Raw genomic sequence first — 14,142 nt, forward strand, 5'->3', positions numbered from 1 at the left:
AGTTTAAAAATGCAAAGAAAAGGATAAAGACAGAAGCTTTGGGTCTCCCGGGTGGAAATGTGTTAAAACTCTGATTTCTGCTTGACCTCATCAGGTTGTGATTGGGAGCAGAATGCACAGACAAACCCTGGTCTGGTGGCAGAGCCAGCAGAGAAGGGCTCCTGGTGATGGCAGTGAGGACATTGCCCTGTTTTGGTCTGCAAGTGCTCTGCCAACCTTCAGCACCTTGAGTGGGTCCAAAAGCAAAAGGAGACACTTTCTTCAAAACAAGTGTGCACTTTTCTAGAGGCAAACACCTGTTGCATCCTGGCCTGGAGAAAGCTGCATTTCACCAGCATAAACCTGATCTCTATGTTTTCCCCAGCCTGCAAAGCACTACAAGATCCTTCAAGATGAAAGATGCTCTAGAAATACCAACCTGTCATATATTTATTATTTTGGCAATGAGCATTTCTAGGCTGAAGGCAGGAAATCTCATTTCTTTGTTGCTTTTGTTGCTGTCCTTTCTCAGGTTATTTTAGGAAAGCCTTCACGCGCACGTACTGTGTACATGAGGCTGCGTGCAAACGGTCAGCTCCACTCTCTGCAGGAGGAACATGGATCTTCTCTGCTCTTTTACAGTCAAATGTCTCTCAGCCTCTGAAGATTTTCTATTTCTGGATTTTTATAGGGGATTTCCCCCCCCCACCCCCCCCAGAATCCACCTACCTTATATGAAATGGATTGTTAACCTTTAAAAATACTGCAGTGCATTACTTTTGGAGATAGAACAGAATTTAAAAATATAATAAAGGGAGCATACTTGAATGTTTCCTGACTTAACAGAGGAAGATCCTTTATTATTAGTGTTGCTACTCAAGGCTAAGCCTAACGTCACCACCCTGAATATTCAAGACTTCAATTCTGAAGATCAATACTCTGAATAGAATATTCTACTCTGAAAACCCTGGGAAACTGATTTACTTTGAGTATTTGCTAAGGGCACACACATATCCTGCAATTCAGCATATTGCTGTAAAGTCATGGCCATGGGGAGCCTAGGGGAGGGCAAGAAGAGGAAGAGGAGACAGAGGATCCTGCTGTGCCCTGGAAGAGGGACACAGCTTGGTGTGCCTTGGCAATATGGGAACTGGCTTGTGCTTCAGCTATAATGCGACTTTTATGAGGAAAACGTCTATTTTCTTCTCTATTTGCCCCTATATGGGCATCTCCTCATCCCCAGTCAATGCTCATCTGTGTCCAGTGAGTCTTTTCTTCCTTGCAGTCACTTCTCAGAGGAAGAGGGAAGCTCTCAAGCAACGAGAATGCGAGATTATTTTAAGGGATGAGAAAATGTAATTGAAAAACCACATCAGTTGGCCAGGGTCTTAAAAGCATGTGGGTACATTGCTGTAACAGCTACCAGGAGGAAACACGCTGCATTTCAGGTGAACACTGATCTTTTAATGTAAAGTTGAGAATAATATTTATATACTGACTCACTAAGATTTATGTTTCTGTATAAATCACACATGCACTTAAAAAAAAAAAAAAAGTAAAAAGCAACTTCAGGATATTCATGGCTTCCAGAACTCAACATAAATCAATTGTACCACAGTCCCACAGGCTTTAAGACAAACACACATGCACACTCTCATTTGTTATCAGGGCTATTCAGGCATCCAGGCCATCAACAGAAGGAACATGACAAGAACAGCAATGAGATGACCCTAGACAAAACCCTTCTGTGCTTAAGAACTCCAAAGCCCCAGCAAAGCTCAACTCAAAAATCAGTATTCTGAGTGGTGTGGTTTGAGTAACTGGCTGAACTGGAGCCCTGGATCAGCACATATCTGCAGCTTCAGGGAGCCTGGGATCTGAAAGCAAACCAGACTTGGCAGATTTTAAGCGCTGAGGCTGCTGTTGGCATTATCACCACGTTCAACAGGGCAGTGTGAGACTCTGTGAGGGGCCTGGGTGGACTGGGAGTGAGAACAGAGAGGATGAGGAGAGCTCCATCCCCACCTTGCACAGCACAGGGCAGACTGGAATGGATGGAGGTGGAGCTTGTAAAGAAAGTGCTAAAAAAGCCAATGCTTCAGCTTTAGCAAAAACTCCCAGTGATAACTTCTCAGATGTTTTCAAACTTCCCTTGGTTTTCCCACCAGGAATCAGACCTTTAGTACAGTTTTCTAGATGCAGAGGCCATGCACAAAATCTGGTTTCTGCCTTCCCATTCCTTCCAGCAAGACTCAACACAGCAGATCTTCCAACAACACCTCAAAAGCCATCTGAGGATAGTCACAAAGCACTCAATGAGAAGATAAAAACTCCAGAATTCAAACACAAATTCCCAGAGGAGAGCAGTAACCCCGGGACGTGCCCTGAGGAGACCATCCCTACCTGTGGCAGGGATGGCCACATCCCTGCTGGTGCTGCAGGAGGCAGGAGGTGAGGGGGTCAGAGGAGCCTGGCTGGGCCAAGGTCCGCAAGGCCACGGCTGCAATGCCCACAAGGGGAGAGGAGAAGTTGAGAAGCACCGAGGCAACCTGGGGGAGCGGGTCCTCCTGGCTGTGGGTCACATTGATGGTGAGGGGGTTGTGCTGGCACGACAGCTCGTACGTCCCTGTGAGACAAGGCAAAGAAAGAAGTGACTAGTCCAGCTCCTGGATTTGCTGTTGGGTTACATCTGCTGTTGTAAATGCAGGTGAACCCGGTGCTCAGAAATGATGATGTCTGATTTCAGTTCAGAAGGCTGAATGATTTCTTTATTATAACTATACTATAATACATTAACATACTATTTAAAGGAGATACTAAAACTACAAACCTACTTTTTTTAACTACCATACCTAACTCAAAATTTGTGACCCTCTTGTGAGAGTCCAGCCCCAGGTGGGTTGGATTGGGCATCAGGCTCAAACAATCCTCACCAGAATCCAATCAAGCAATCACCCCAGGTAAACAATTCTCCAAACACATTCCCCGTGGGAAAACAAGGGGCAGAAATAGAAATTGTTTTCTCTTTCTTTCCTCTATGGTCCTCTATGAAAAAATCCTGAGAGAGAGAAGAATGTGCCTGCCACAATCTGCTCCCCCCACATGCCAACAGACCACCTTGGAAGTCAGAAGATGCTGCAAGGAGGGGCAGGGGACAGCAGTGAGAGGTGGCAGCTGTGGTGGTGGCTCCAGGTGTCCCCATTGGTGGCACAGCCCAGGGGTTCTCACCCAAGGAGTGGTTCTGTCCATCTGTGTCAGTCAACTGGACGGCAACCGCCGGCTTGAGCTGCTGGCTTGGGACAGTGCCAGAGGAGGCCAGGAAGAGCAGGAGAGAGGTGGGCACTGCAGGTCTCTCAAAGCAAACCTAGGAAAGAGGGCAGGAGACACTCTGAGAGCAGGCACACCAAATACTCAGAGCCCATATAGGCAAAGAGAAAGAGGGAGCAGTAGGACAGCAGGTGGGAGCAGGGATAAGGGGTCAGAGAGCTTGCAGGGCTCAAAATGGATGCAAAGGTGGGGAGGAGGAAGGAAGAGAGCCAAACCAGTCCTTTCCCTCTGAATTTCTCTTCTTCCTTTTACTAGCCTTCTCCTCACACACTCAGTCCCACCTTGACATAAATTTACAGCATCTTCATGGCATCCACATTTGCTACTCTTCAAACTGAGCAAGACCTGGATAACCTCTTTCCTCCTCCCCCTTCACCAGACACAGACTCCCACCCCACACAGAGCTGACCAGGCAAGGCGAGACACCCAGGGAAATCAGCTACCAGCCTTGCCACCAGAATATTTCCAATAGAAAAGCTCTCTAAAAAGACAAAAAACAAAACAAGCCCAAAGAATTCCCCCAGTAGCCACTGCAACAGCAAACTGTCCACCAGCAAACCAATGGAAAGATTTGTGGGAAGAAGCCCTGCCTGCTGGGAGAGCCAGCAACTTGCTACTTGTCTACAACCCTGAAGGCAGCTGCAAGTAGCTAGGAAGCCCATGGCATCAATCATGGCAGAGCAGATGTTCTTTGGAAGTAAGAAGACAGAAATGTTTTTCTCCCCCAGCCCAGTACTCCCCCCACCAGCGCTGAGATGTGTTTTGATCAAGATCCTCCCGATACAGTGTTTTTGTGGAATGCTGGCATGGAGGAAGCTCAGAAATTCGAGGCAAAGGTGTATTTGGAAAGAAGACAAGTCCTGGCTGGCCAGGCACAGCCCAAGGAGCAGACTGTGGGAATGGAGGGGACAGCCACGCAGTCTGCGATGGCAGCCTAGCCTCAGGGTGCTTCATGCCACGTCAGGCATTGTTCACACACGGGAACAGGAGGAAACCTTGGGCTTCAGCCCAGGGGTCCCACCCTGCAGGGAGGTGCTCACAGCAAAAGCCCCATGAGCGAGGCCCCACTGGTGTCTCCTTGCTCCCTTAGCCAGGGCTTGCTCACTTACAGGGCTGCCTGGCTGCAAGGAGTGGACCAGAGGGCTCAAATGGTTTTATTTGGTGGATCCCCACTGTCTCCCCTGGTGAGGTAAGTGAGGGAAGAAGGAAATAAACAGGAAAGCAAGAAGGGAGGAAAACAGAAAAATGCTCACAGACAAGGAGACAGAGCTACAGCTGTGAAGTCCCAAGGACCTGGAGGATTTTAACCCAACCTCCAAGAGTGGTTCCTCAGAGAAGGAAGGATAGGTAGTTGGAAAAGTCAGGTGAGGCTTTCCCTGGGCTACACATCTTGAGGTGAAGAGTTCGGTCTTTCCCTTCCTACAGTGCATCTGCATGAGAGTGAAAGGTGCTGGCCCCAAGTTAGGCCAATAGCAGCTCCCTTGATTAACATCCTAATATCTTTCAATACATATTATGTGCTTGGCCACAGCAGGCTATCTTCTTAATTTTTCTCCCTCCCTCTCCCTGCTTCTTATTTCATTTCCTGCATTACACATCCTGACTTGCTTACAAGTGATTTTGAAACACTGGCACTGGCTTTCCAGAGCACTTGTGGATCCCTGGAAACATTCAAGATCTGATGGGGCTCTGAGCCACTTGGTCTAGTGGAAGGTGTCTCTGCTCATAGCAGGGGGCTTGAACTAGAGGGAGTTTAAGCTTCTTTCCAACCCTAACCATTCCGTGATCCTGTGACCCAGCTGTTGCTCTTGTTCATTGGTGCCACCTCTTCAGAAACGCTGTAGGAAGAGATTCCTACCATCTGATGAGTTTTGTGGTGCAGTTTTAATCCAGGAGACACAGGTGCAGCAGCTTTAAAATGGCCCTGGGAGCTGGTGGACACCAAAAACCCCATGCACATGGGTATACATGTGCATCAACAGCACCATTCCTGTCTGGGCAGGCAGCTGTGCTAGGCAAATTGTCAACAAAAAGCCATCTTTCCTAACCCAATATGTTACCAATCAGGCCAACTCTTAAAAAACAACAAGAAAAAAAAAAAATAAAAGGGCATATTTATTACTAGTCCATAAATAATTTTATGGGCGGAAAATAATAGCACTCCTAGAGAGAGCACAGAGAACCAGTAATGAAAGTCTTTAGTATAAACATCCATAGAGGAAGAGGACTGACCACAAGCTCCAATAAAGCTGTAACATGTTTTAACCCCTGCTGAGAAGTGGAAAGCAAGCTTTCATCTAGGTAAAGCCAAGGGGGAGGATTACTACTTTCTCCTTAGCAAAGGAGGAAAGGAGGCACGTTTGTCATGGCCAGAGACAGAGGCCACAAACTGGGTTGTGAGCACACAGACAAGGAAGAGAGGGAAAATCAGAAGGGTAAAGGAAGTTGTTTTGGGGAGACAGAGGACCTCAGAGCAGTACCCATGTTTGTTGACTGAGGTTTGATGATTCACTGAGTTGTCTGAGCATGTGGGGAAAGAGGCCTTCTCCAGAGAACCTCGAGCAAAACAGGGCGAGCGGCCCCTCAGAGCACAGAGGGAGCAGCATGCCAGAGCCTGGCTTTCCAGCAACACCAGGCAGCAGCCACAAAACCTCTAAACTGTGCCTGTGGTCAGAAACCCAACGCTGTAAAAATCCCAGTGGCCTAATCCTCAGCCCTCCTCTGTCCCTCTCCTCTACCTGCTGGGACAGAGGGGTTGGACCCTCCCAGGGGCAGTCCCCAAAGCCCCTCTTGGGCTGAAGGACCAACATCCTGGGGCACAGAGATGCCACCTCTGGTCTGGAGTCATCAGAATCAGCTGTGCCACAGCTGGTTGCTGTGGGCTTGGGGTGCTCAGGACCCCTCAGGATGGCAGAGGGTATCCAGCTGCCCTCTGCTGCTGGAACAAAGGCAGCTAGGACTTTAAACACAGCCTGTGCCTACCCTTTGGGTGTGTTAAAGCACAGCTTGACTGCAGGGAAGAGTCAGGAGCAAGTTGTTTCTCAGCCTCGAGGCATTTCTGTGGTATTTTGGTTTCATGCACAGTCCTTCTCCTGGCAATCTGCCCCAGGATGGGTTTGCTGTTCACAGTGGGAATGGGGCAACTACATAAGATCCAGACACAGGTATTTTGGGATTTACAAAGAGAGCAGTAGCATATGGAGTACTACCTGAGTAGTTTTAAAGGTTGCTGTAGCTCCTACAGGACAGAAAAGGATGGGTTTTGTCAGCAGAGCTGGGGAAAGACAAACAAATCCTTTGTGCCTGACCACACACCCTCACTTACCTTGAGCCAAACTCCCTCATCGCCCAAAAGCATCTTCTCATTTGGGCCCTGAGCATTCCCTTGGCTGGGAGCACAGGGAAACCAAGCAGCCTGCAAAAGGTCCTTTGGCACCTCATGAAGGTGGGATTTACATACCTGAAAGGAGAGATTTATTTCAGCCCAGAAGGTTGCAAGGAAAGGTGAAAAACAGCACCTACAAGACTTCAAGGAAGATTGAAAAAGTGTTGAGAAGGTCCCCAAGGTGGCTCTTAGCATGAAGACAGTTAGGATGTGGCTTCCTAAGTGACATCTCACTGCCCACACAGAAGACCTTTGCCATTTTGGAGTGCTGTGTGTTGTTTAAGCATCTCATGGTGTCTGTAGGGCTGAGCAACAAATAACGAGCCAAGCTGTGAGCTGGTAGGTGCAACCATGGATCCTGAATTTGGCTGCGCTCACGAGATACAAAGGTATGATTCATTTGCCTGAATAACACTCTTCTGTTCCATTCAATGCCCTGTGGCATCCCAGACATCCCCACAGGCCTGGCAGACAAAACCTGGGAGGATACAGGTGTCACTGTAAAGGAACAGACAACTGAGCCCAAGGCACCTCATTAGACATGTATGTCTGGGCAGTTTAATCATGCTGCAGGTCTCCAGAAGATAGTTCCTCATATCAAGTCAGTAGAAACACATGTGTAAAGGGCTAAATATGATCTCTTTACATACTTCTTGCCTTTCTTCAGCTTGCTAGGGAAGAACATACACACCACGTTAACACCAATCAGGCAAAATCCCCTCCAGGCTCTGCTCCAAAGCCCATATGAAAGATGGGAATTCTCCCATTGATTTTTCCTTGGCTTCAGATCAGAGGGCTTGGGAGCAGTACAGATGCTGATGTGTGCGTGATTTCATCCTTTCAGGCCCTGACCTTAAAAGGTATTAGACTGACAGGATTTTTTTTAAGCCAGCAGTGGGACAAGTCACATGCTCCAAGTTGAGCATTTGGCTGGTGGGATGGGGTGTCACTGTTCAGTGAAATGCATGGCTGGGGGAGGTGCTCCCTGCCAGGATGAAGCACCTCTCCATGACCTGCAGCTCCTGAACTCAGGGACTGATGCAAGAGGAGTGTGAGAAATGCCCAGGTCTTGCACTCAGTCCCTGGTTGGGAAGAAAATAATCAATGAACGCTTCCAGAGCTGATTTTGTTTGTGCTTTCCCCAGCACAGACTTTGTCATTTTTTTGTCCATGCCTTCACTCACCTTCACAACAGGCTCTCCAGTGACTATGGAAGCAAGGCAGGACTTTTCATCCTGTTGGGAGGCGTAGGCTTTCACTGCCCACAGATCCACATACCCCTCAGGAGTGTGGGGACCACAGTCCAGCATGCTGCTTGTCTCTTCAAAGGGCTCACACACCCCATCCCCGTCGTGAACGTAGCACAGGCTTGGCTCCCCTGCAGGGAGAACAGGGATGAGCTGCTTACAAACCAGGCTCCAGCCACACAAACCTCCTCTCATTATAACAGATTTGCTGTCTCATTAGCCTGGAGTTTTCCCAGCACAAGGGCCTGACAAGATCCTGATGGATCACTCCAGCTGCAATTCCAGGTTCTGTTGTGATGAGGTGCACAGCCCTCTGCTCTAAGGAGCACCGTGAATAACGTACAGTTTTGACTCCTGCCTCAGAAGGAGTCAGTCCATTTGGACCTGTCTCAATCCAGTTGGACTCACCAACACAGTTGAAGCCTTTTTCCTTTTTACACTTCCTGGAGCAGCCATCTCCATCCAGCAAGTCCCCATCATCACATTCCTCCTCCAGGCTCCTGTGAGGGCAACAGCCAGATGTATTATTACCACCTTTGACTCAACACCCCTGTGCTCCTGCCCAGTCATGAGTGAGGACCCCTTATTTGGTTCTATTTCCTCAGAAGCAGTTCAAAAGGAAGAACCACACATGGAATTCGATAGAGAAAATACCTTGCCAGAGGATAAAAAGAGGTTAAAGTCACAGCATTTGGGAGCAGACACAATTGTACTGTGACTTTGCTGTAAAACTTGAGGCAGTAACTCTGGGAGAATGGAAAAAGTATAGAACTAAGCATCAGGAAGACCTGATACTGGAGAAAGCAAGTGTTGGAGAAGGCAGGAGATTCTGAAATGGGGCTGGGGTTTCAGTGGGAGTTGGAGAAGGAGGTAGGAGAAGGGGAGAGACAGAAGGTTCCTCTCCCTTTCCCTTTCCTTACCCTGCCAAGAAAACTGGTTTCAAATGAAAGTGATCCTGAGTATTCTGGAAGTTGAAGTCTTAAAAAGCTCAAATATGGAAATCTGAAATAATTATCTCCCAGGTAGAGCAGGTGAAGCATTGGGCTCTCTCAGTGTAGAGGTGGTGCATCTCTCATTTGGGGGTCTCTGAGCAGAGGCTGGACAGCTCTCTAAAGACACTGCACTGCGTGGGACTGTGCTTGTTGTAGAACCTACTCCTGCAGGCCCCTGAGCAAAAAGTTACACTGCCCACTTCCAAAGGCAGATCCTTTGGGCTGGACTCTGCCACAGTTCGCTGAGATGGGCCAGAATCCAAGCTCTGAAGTCAAGAACAGAGGATGTTCAGGTTGGACCCCTCATGCAGACCATGCCTCTCCAAAAGACCATCTCCATCTCCTATGCACATTGGCACTTTACAAAGCACAAGCTCCACTGCTCAGTCTGCTGGAGGGATTTTGTGCAGCAGCTTCAGCCATGTACCCGTGCATGGAGGACCCACCTCTGGGGCTGGGTGACCTGACAGCTTAAAGAACCTCAGCTGAGAGCTTGAGGAGGTTTTCAACTTACGTGGTCACCTTCCCATCGCCGCAGTAGGGTGCTCCGTGCACATGGACGAGCGGTGGGGAGGCTTCTCCTGAGGCTGTCCCAGAGACCACCTGCACCTGGTAGCGGTACAGCTGCCCAGGAGTGACTTCCCTGCAGGGACAGAGAGAACTTGAGAGAACAGCAACATCTGCAGCACTGAGGTTTGCTCATCACAACTATAGACACCACGTGTATACATCCATGCAGTATCTGATGTGTCTTCATACTCTGCCAGAGGCAGAGCCTGTGGGAAGAGAGGCTCTTTTAGGTCATGCTGCTTATTTCCCAAGGGTCTGAATTGGGGAGAAGTGGAATTAGCTTGAGTAATCATTTTGTTCGTTGGACTGATAGGGGAAATGTTTCTGGGTTTAATAAGCTCCTAGTTAACCTGGGCTCATGGACAAGAGTCCTGCTAGCATGGTGGGTCTGCCACACCCTTGCTCAATGGCACTGGATGCAGTGATTCTCAGAGCAGGGGGACAGGAGCGAAAACAAAACAGAAGCAAAACCATCCTGGGATTCAGAAGGAGAAGACACAAGGAGATAATCAAACCCACCACCTTCAGCCACCCCTTCAGACAAAGACAGGGCAGCTCTGTGACTCACGTGTCGATGAACTGGCGATGTGCCTGCAGGGGGGTGGCAGGGGACCCGTCTGCAAATGGGGGGTCACGGAGCACCCGGTACTGGATCAGTCTGCAGGCAGAGCACAGGGAGCTGTGAGGCCTGGAGGTCAGCAGGGCTGTGTCTATCTCCATCCTCTCGTCAAAGGTGTAGATTTTAACTCCAGACATCTTTTTAGGGATATTGAGCTTCACAGTAAAGGGGACATCGCAGAAGGTGTCCAGGGGGCCCAGGTGGATGGACTCCCCTTGCTCTGTCAGGATTTCAATGTCAGACAGTGCCTTGGGAGAGCCTGTGGAGAGGTAGGTGGTCCAGAGGGTGAGAGAATCGGGGTAGACGGGGTGCAGGAAGCGCAGCTCCAGGATGCAGCCGTCGGGCTGGGGGCACGGCACCGTCATGTTCATGTCGTAAAGGTGGAGCTCCGGGCTCCACGCCTGCAGACTGGGCTCACAGGGCTGATCCACGTCTGGAGGACCTGGGACAAGGAGGAAGCTGGTGAAAACCGGGGACAGCTGGCATCACAGCAGGCCCACAGGGCTATCTTCCCTGTAGGTGCTTAAGCATCTCCAGGCCGTAAGTTCACACTCATGTGGGTTTGCACCCACGTGTCCTAGGCTTGGTGGCACCTGCCCTAACGTCCTGGAAAGCAATAATCCCCACTGGTCTCCCAGCTCCTGGGCACTTGCACATACACACAAGGCTCAGCAGACCTGGGGGGGACTCACAGCCCTCCCAAATGGGAGCAGTGGGATCCACACTGCAGCTGACACAGTGCAGAGATCTAGGGATAGCCTAGACACTGCTGAGGAATGTGAAGCTTGCTCTGCAGCCTCACAGGTGCAGAAACTTTGCCAAGGGCACCTGAATGCTCCAAGCAGAGCAGAGACTGAAGCTTTGCACAAGCACAGGCTGGGACAGGTCACAGTCAGGAAGGGGCCAGGTCCAAAGCAGGGAAGCAGGTCTGGAAGGCTGATTTTCCAGAACATCCTCCAGGACAGTACCTCAGAGCCCCTGTCTGCCTCCCCTGATGGTGGATTAGCACTCAGCAAGAGAAATGGAGTGCTGGCTTTTCAGACCCTAAAAGGAGCACTGGAATTTATCATTCTGTAGTAGAAATACCCTTGTCTTCATTAGCCACTGGAAGCATTTCTGAGGGCCCAGCATCAATTCAAAGCCTGCACCCATTTAAGACCAGTCCAAAAGTTTCTGAAACCCAATATCTCTGTATTTTTATCAGCGCAAACAAGCACTTGTGATAACTACAGACACACACAACTACGTCCTCTGGCTCTGCATGGTTCAGCAGCAGCACATGCACCTCACACAGCTCCCAGGATCAGCTCCCCTCGTCTCCTGCCTCCTCTACCCTGCTCTTGGAGGAGCTGAGGCAGCAAGAAAAACCCAGCAGCTCCTATGGTAACTGTGTGATCCTGAAAGTCACCACTGTGCCCAGAAGGTGGGTCTCTAAACCAACATCTGGGTCTCGGCACAAGAGAAGTTGCAAAGCCCAGCTGCTGTTGGCCTGACTAGGGAGGAGTGGTCTGCCCAGGGCTTGGCATAGACTCAGTGGGACTCAGCACAGAGCTCCTCTTGCTCTCTGTGGACAAGACTACATTAAAGTCTGTGCACGCCCCTGGGTTTTGAATGAGGTCCCACGATCTGTATTTTAAGACTGATTTCAGCTAAATGCATCTCCCTTTGGTCAGCGTCTCTCAACAACACCTGTCTGAACAATGATTTGGGTTAACATTGGGGTGCCAGTCGGTTTGTCCAAAGCCATCTGGCCATTACCAGGTTTTTCCTGGGCACCAAGAAGTCCTTCCTGCACTACAGAACCCTTGCAAAGACAACTGATTTTCTGAAAGAAAAAACAAATCCTTTTTCTTGTACCAGGAAGATTCCGTCCGGGGACTCAGAGACAGGAGAAGAGAGGAGACGTTTACCTTCTGCTTCTTCTGGGGTCCAGTAGCCGGAGGAGTCGCAGACGCGAGGGGAGGAGGCCTCGTGCACGTACTGACGGAAGGTGCCATCCTCAGCACAGCTGTCACAGAGCGTGTCCTGCTCCCTGCTGACAGAGCACACACCCAGCACGTCTCAGGAGGAGCAGTCAGCTCCCCAGCCACACCTGTCCAGGTGGCACCAGACAGGGAGGTGGAAAAGCAGAGCTAAGGTCTCACATCTCCCTGGGTATATCATCCTGCTTGCAATCAGCTTCTTCAAGGGCAGGGAAATACCAGTGGCCATGGGACAGGCTGGATTTAATCTCTCCTCTTCTCCATGCTCTCTGGGCAGTCTTGGATGAATAACCTGTTCCATCCCTGCCAGTCAGAGCTAACAGATCCCACACATCCCAGGGCAATGCCTCCGGGTAGGGTGGGTGCAAATAAGGACCTCTCTGCTTAACCCAGAGTCACGTTTTGGCTTTCAGCATTATTTTAATACAAACCAGTCTCAATAATGTCAATTGCCAGAAAAGATAAAGGCATTTCTCTATTATAAGGGCCAGCCTCAGTCACCTTCCTCAACCAGTTCTTCTCAGGGGATGCATGACTGCCACAATGGATCAGCTCCTGAGACAGTTATGAGCAACAGCTTGGGGTGGTTCCTAAGTGCCTGCCTTCTAGACCCATGTTTTCCTGCTCCCAAATCACTTCATTCCTCAACAAAACAGTTTATTTGGATGACTTGAAGCTACCCAGCACTCAGAGCCTCTCCTGGCTGTGGGGTGAGATGCATGTGCTCTTGTTACTCCTGAGCAAAAGGCTCATTGTGGAGAGCACCTATTCTTTGAAAAGTTAGCAAACACTGACCCAAGAGTGCCCCAGCTACCATCAAAAGCATTTTCCTTTTAATTATAAAAGACAGCTTTATGAAGCAGCTTCAAAACAAGTTCGAAAGCTCTTTATGTATGTGCTTATGACCCCACAAGCAAAAAAAAAACCCAAAAAACCAAAAAAAACGAAACAAAAAACCAAACCAAAACAAAAAACCAAACCAAAACCAAAAACCAAACTAAAAATAAAGTCTCACCACCTAAACCCTGGTGGAAACCGAAATATATTAGTAAGAGGGGCTGCTGAACAGAGACACTGGTGGTGTGTCCAGGTCTTGGTGGCTCCCTTAGTGGGGAGAAGCAGACATCCACTCAACACTCGTGGCCGTTCACCCCTCAACAGCCAAACAACTCTGGCTCCTTGGCATCATTTCTCTGGCTTGAGAAGTTTCCTGACTTACCCCCAGTTAGCTGCTCTGCGAGTCCATGACAGCGCTGGGAACGAAACCCAGCTCTTGTGGTTTGAGCTCCCTGCCTTAACCACAGGGCTGCATTTCCTCCTGGTAAATAGCTACTTTATACAATAAGTGCTAAATGAAGCCCATTTTTCATTCCCTGATTGCACTCTGGGGTTTTCGAGCTGGCTTTGCCTCCTGATGCTCTTTGGCTTCCCCTCCCGGCACCCCGAGAGCGGGAATTTTGCAGGAGAGCCCATCTGCCGGGGGGCCAGGGCAGCAGCCTGGCTCTGCTGGAGAGACGAGGGTGGGAATGGCACTGGGGGGGTCCCGTGTCCTTTCCAGCAGGCTCCCGTGCAAACCCGGCTCCCTCACCTCTCGTGGATGACCCCGCTGATGGGAGGCAGCCAGTAGATGCTGAGGGAGTGCTGTGTCTGCCCGGTGACCATGGCGGGGATGGGGATGGGCGCCGGCTTCTTGCTGTGGCCCCAGCGCTGGTAGACCAGGTCCAGGTAGCAATGCATGCGGGCCACCTGGTTGGGGGTGAAGCTGTTGGTGCAGTCATCATCTGCGGGACAGGAGAGGCCGGGCCGAGCTCAGGGCAGGGCGACACCCACCCTTTGCTCCTGGCGAAATTCGGGGATTTCTAGGGATGGCTGGGAGGCAGCAGCGTGCCGGCGGGGCTCTCTGGTGCCGTGTGTCCCCAAAGCCACCAGATGGCACTGCCTGAGCAGCTCCGCGTCCCGGCACCTGCCCGCACCGCCCCGCACCGCACCTGGGCACGGAACCGCACCTGGGCACGGCACGGCACCGCCCCGCACCGCACCT

The 14,142-nt window shown here is 50.2% G+C and overlaps 1 protein-coding gene across 1 annotated transcript in view; it reads right to left on the bottom strand.

The window, feature by feature from the left end:
• Positions 1-14,142, bottom strand: part of PAPPA2 (pappalysin 2) — an 86,811-nt gene that overhangs the window by 37,677 nt on the left and 34,992 nt on the right. The window contains exons 5-13 of the mRNA XM_072932978.1: positions 13,690-13,882; positions 12,030-12,154; positions 10,069-10,561; positions 9,445-9,573; positions 8,347-8,438; positions 7,876-8,069; positions 6,632-6,766; positions 3,208-3,343; positions 2,383-2,605 (exon numbers count right to left, since the gene is read on the bottom strand). Of these exons, the coding sequence (XP_072789079.1) occupies positions 2,383-2,605; positions 3,208-3,343; positions 6,632-6,766; positions 7,876-8,069; positions 8,347-8,438; positions 9,445-9,573; positions 10,069-10,561; positions 12,030-12,154; positions 13,690-13,882 (1,720 nt within the window). The remainder of the gene's footprint in view (positions 1-2,382; positions 2,606-3,207; positions 3,344-6,631; positions 6,767-7,875; positions 8,070-8,346; positions 8,439-9,444; positions 9,574-10,068; positions 10,562-12,029; positions 12,155-13,689; positions 13,883-14,142) is intronic.

The sequence above is a fragment of the Taeniopygia guttata genome, chromosome 8 (assembly GCF_048771995.1).
Source record: "Taeniopygia guttata chromosome 8, bTaeGut7.mat, whole genome shotgun sequence".
In the NCBI taxonomy this organism is placed as follows: domain Eukaryota; kingdom Metazoa; phylum Chordata; class Aves; order Passeriformes; family Estrildidae; genus Taeniopygia; species Taeniopygia guttata.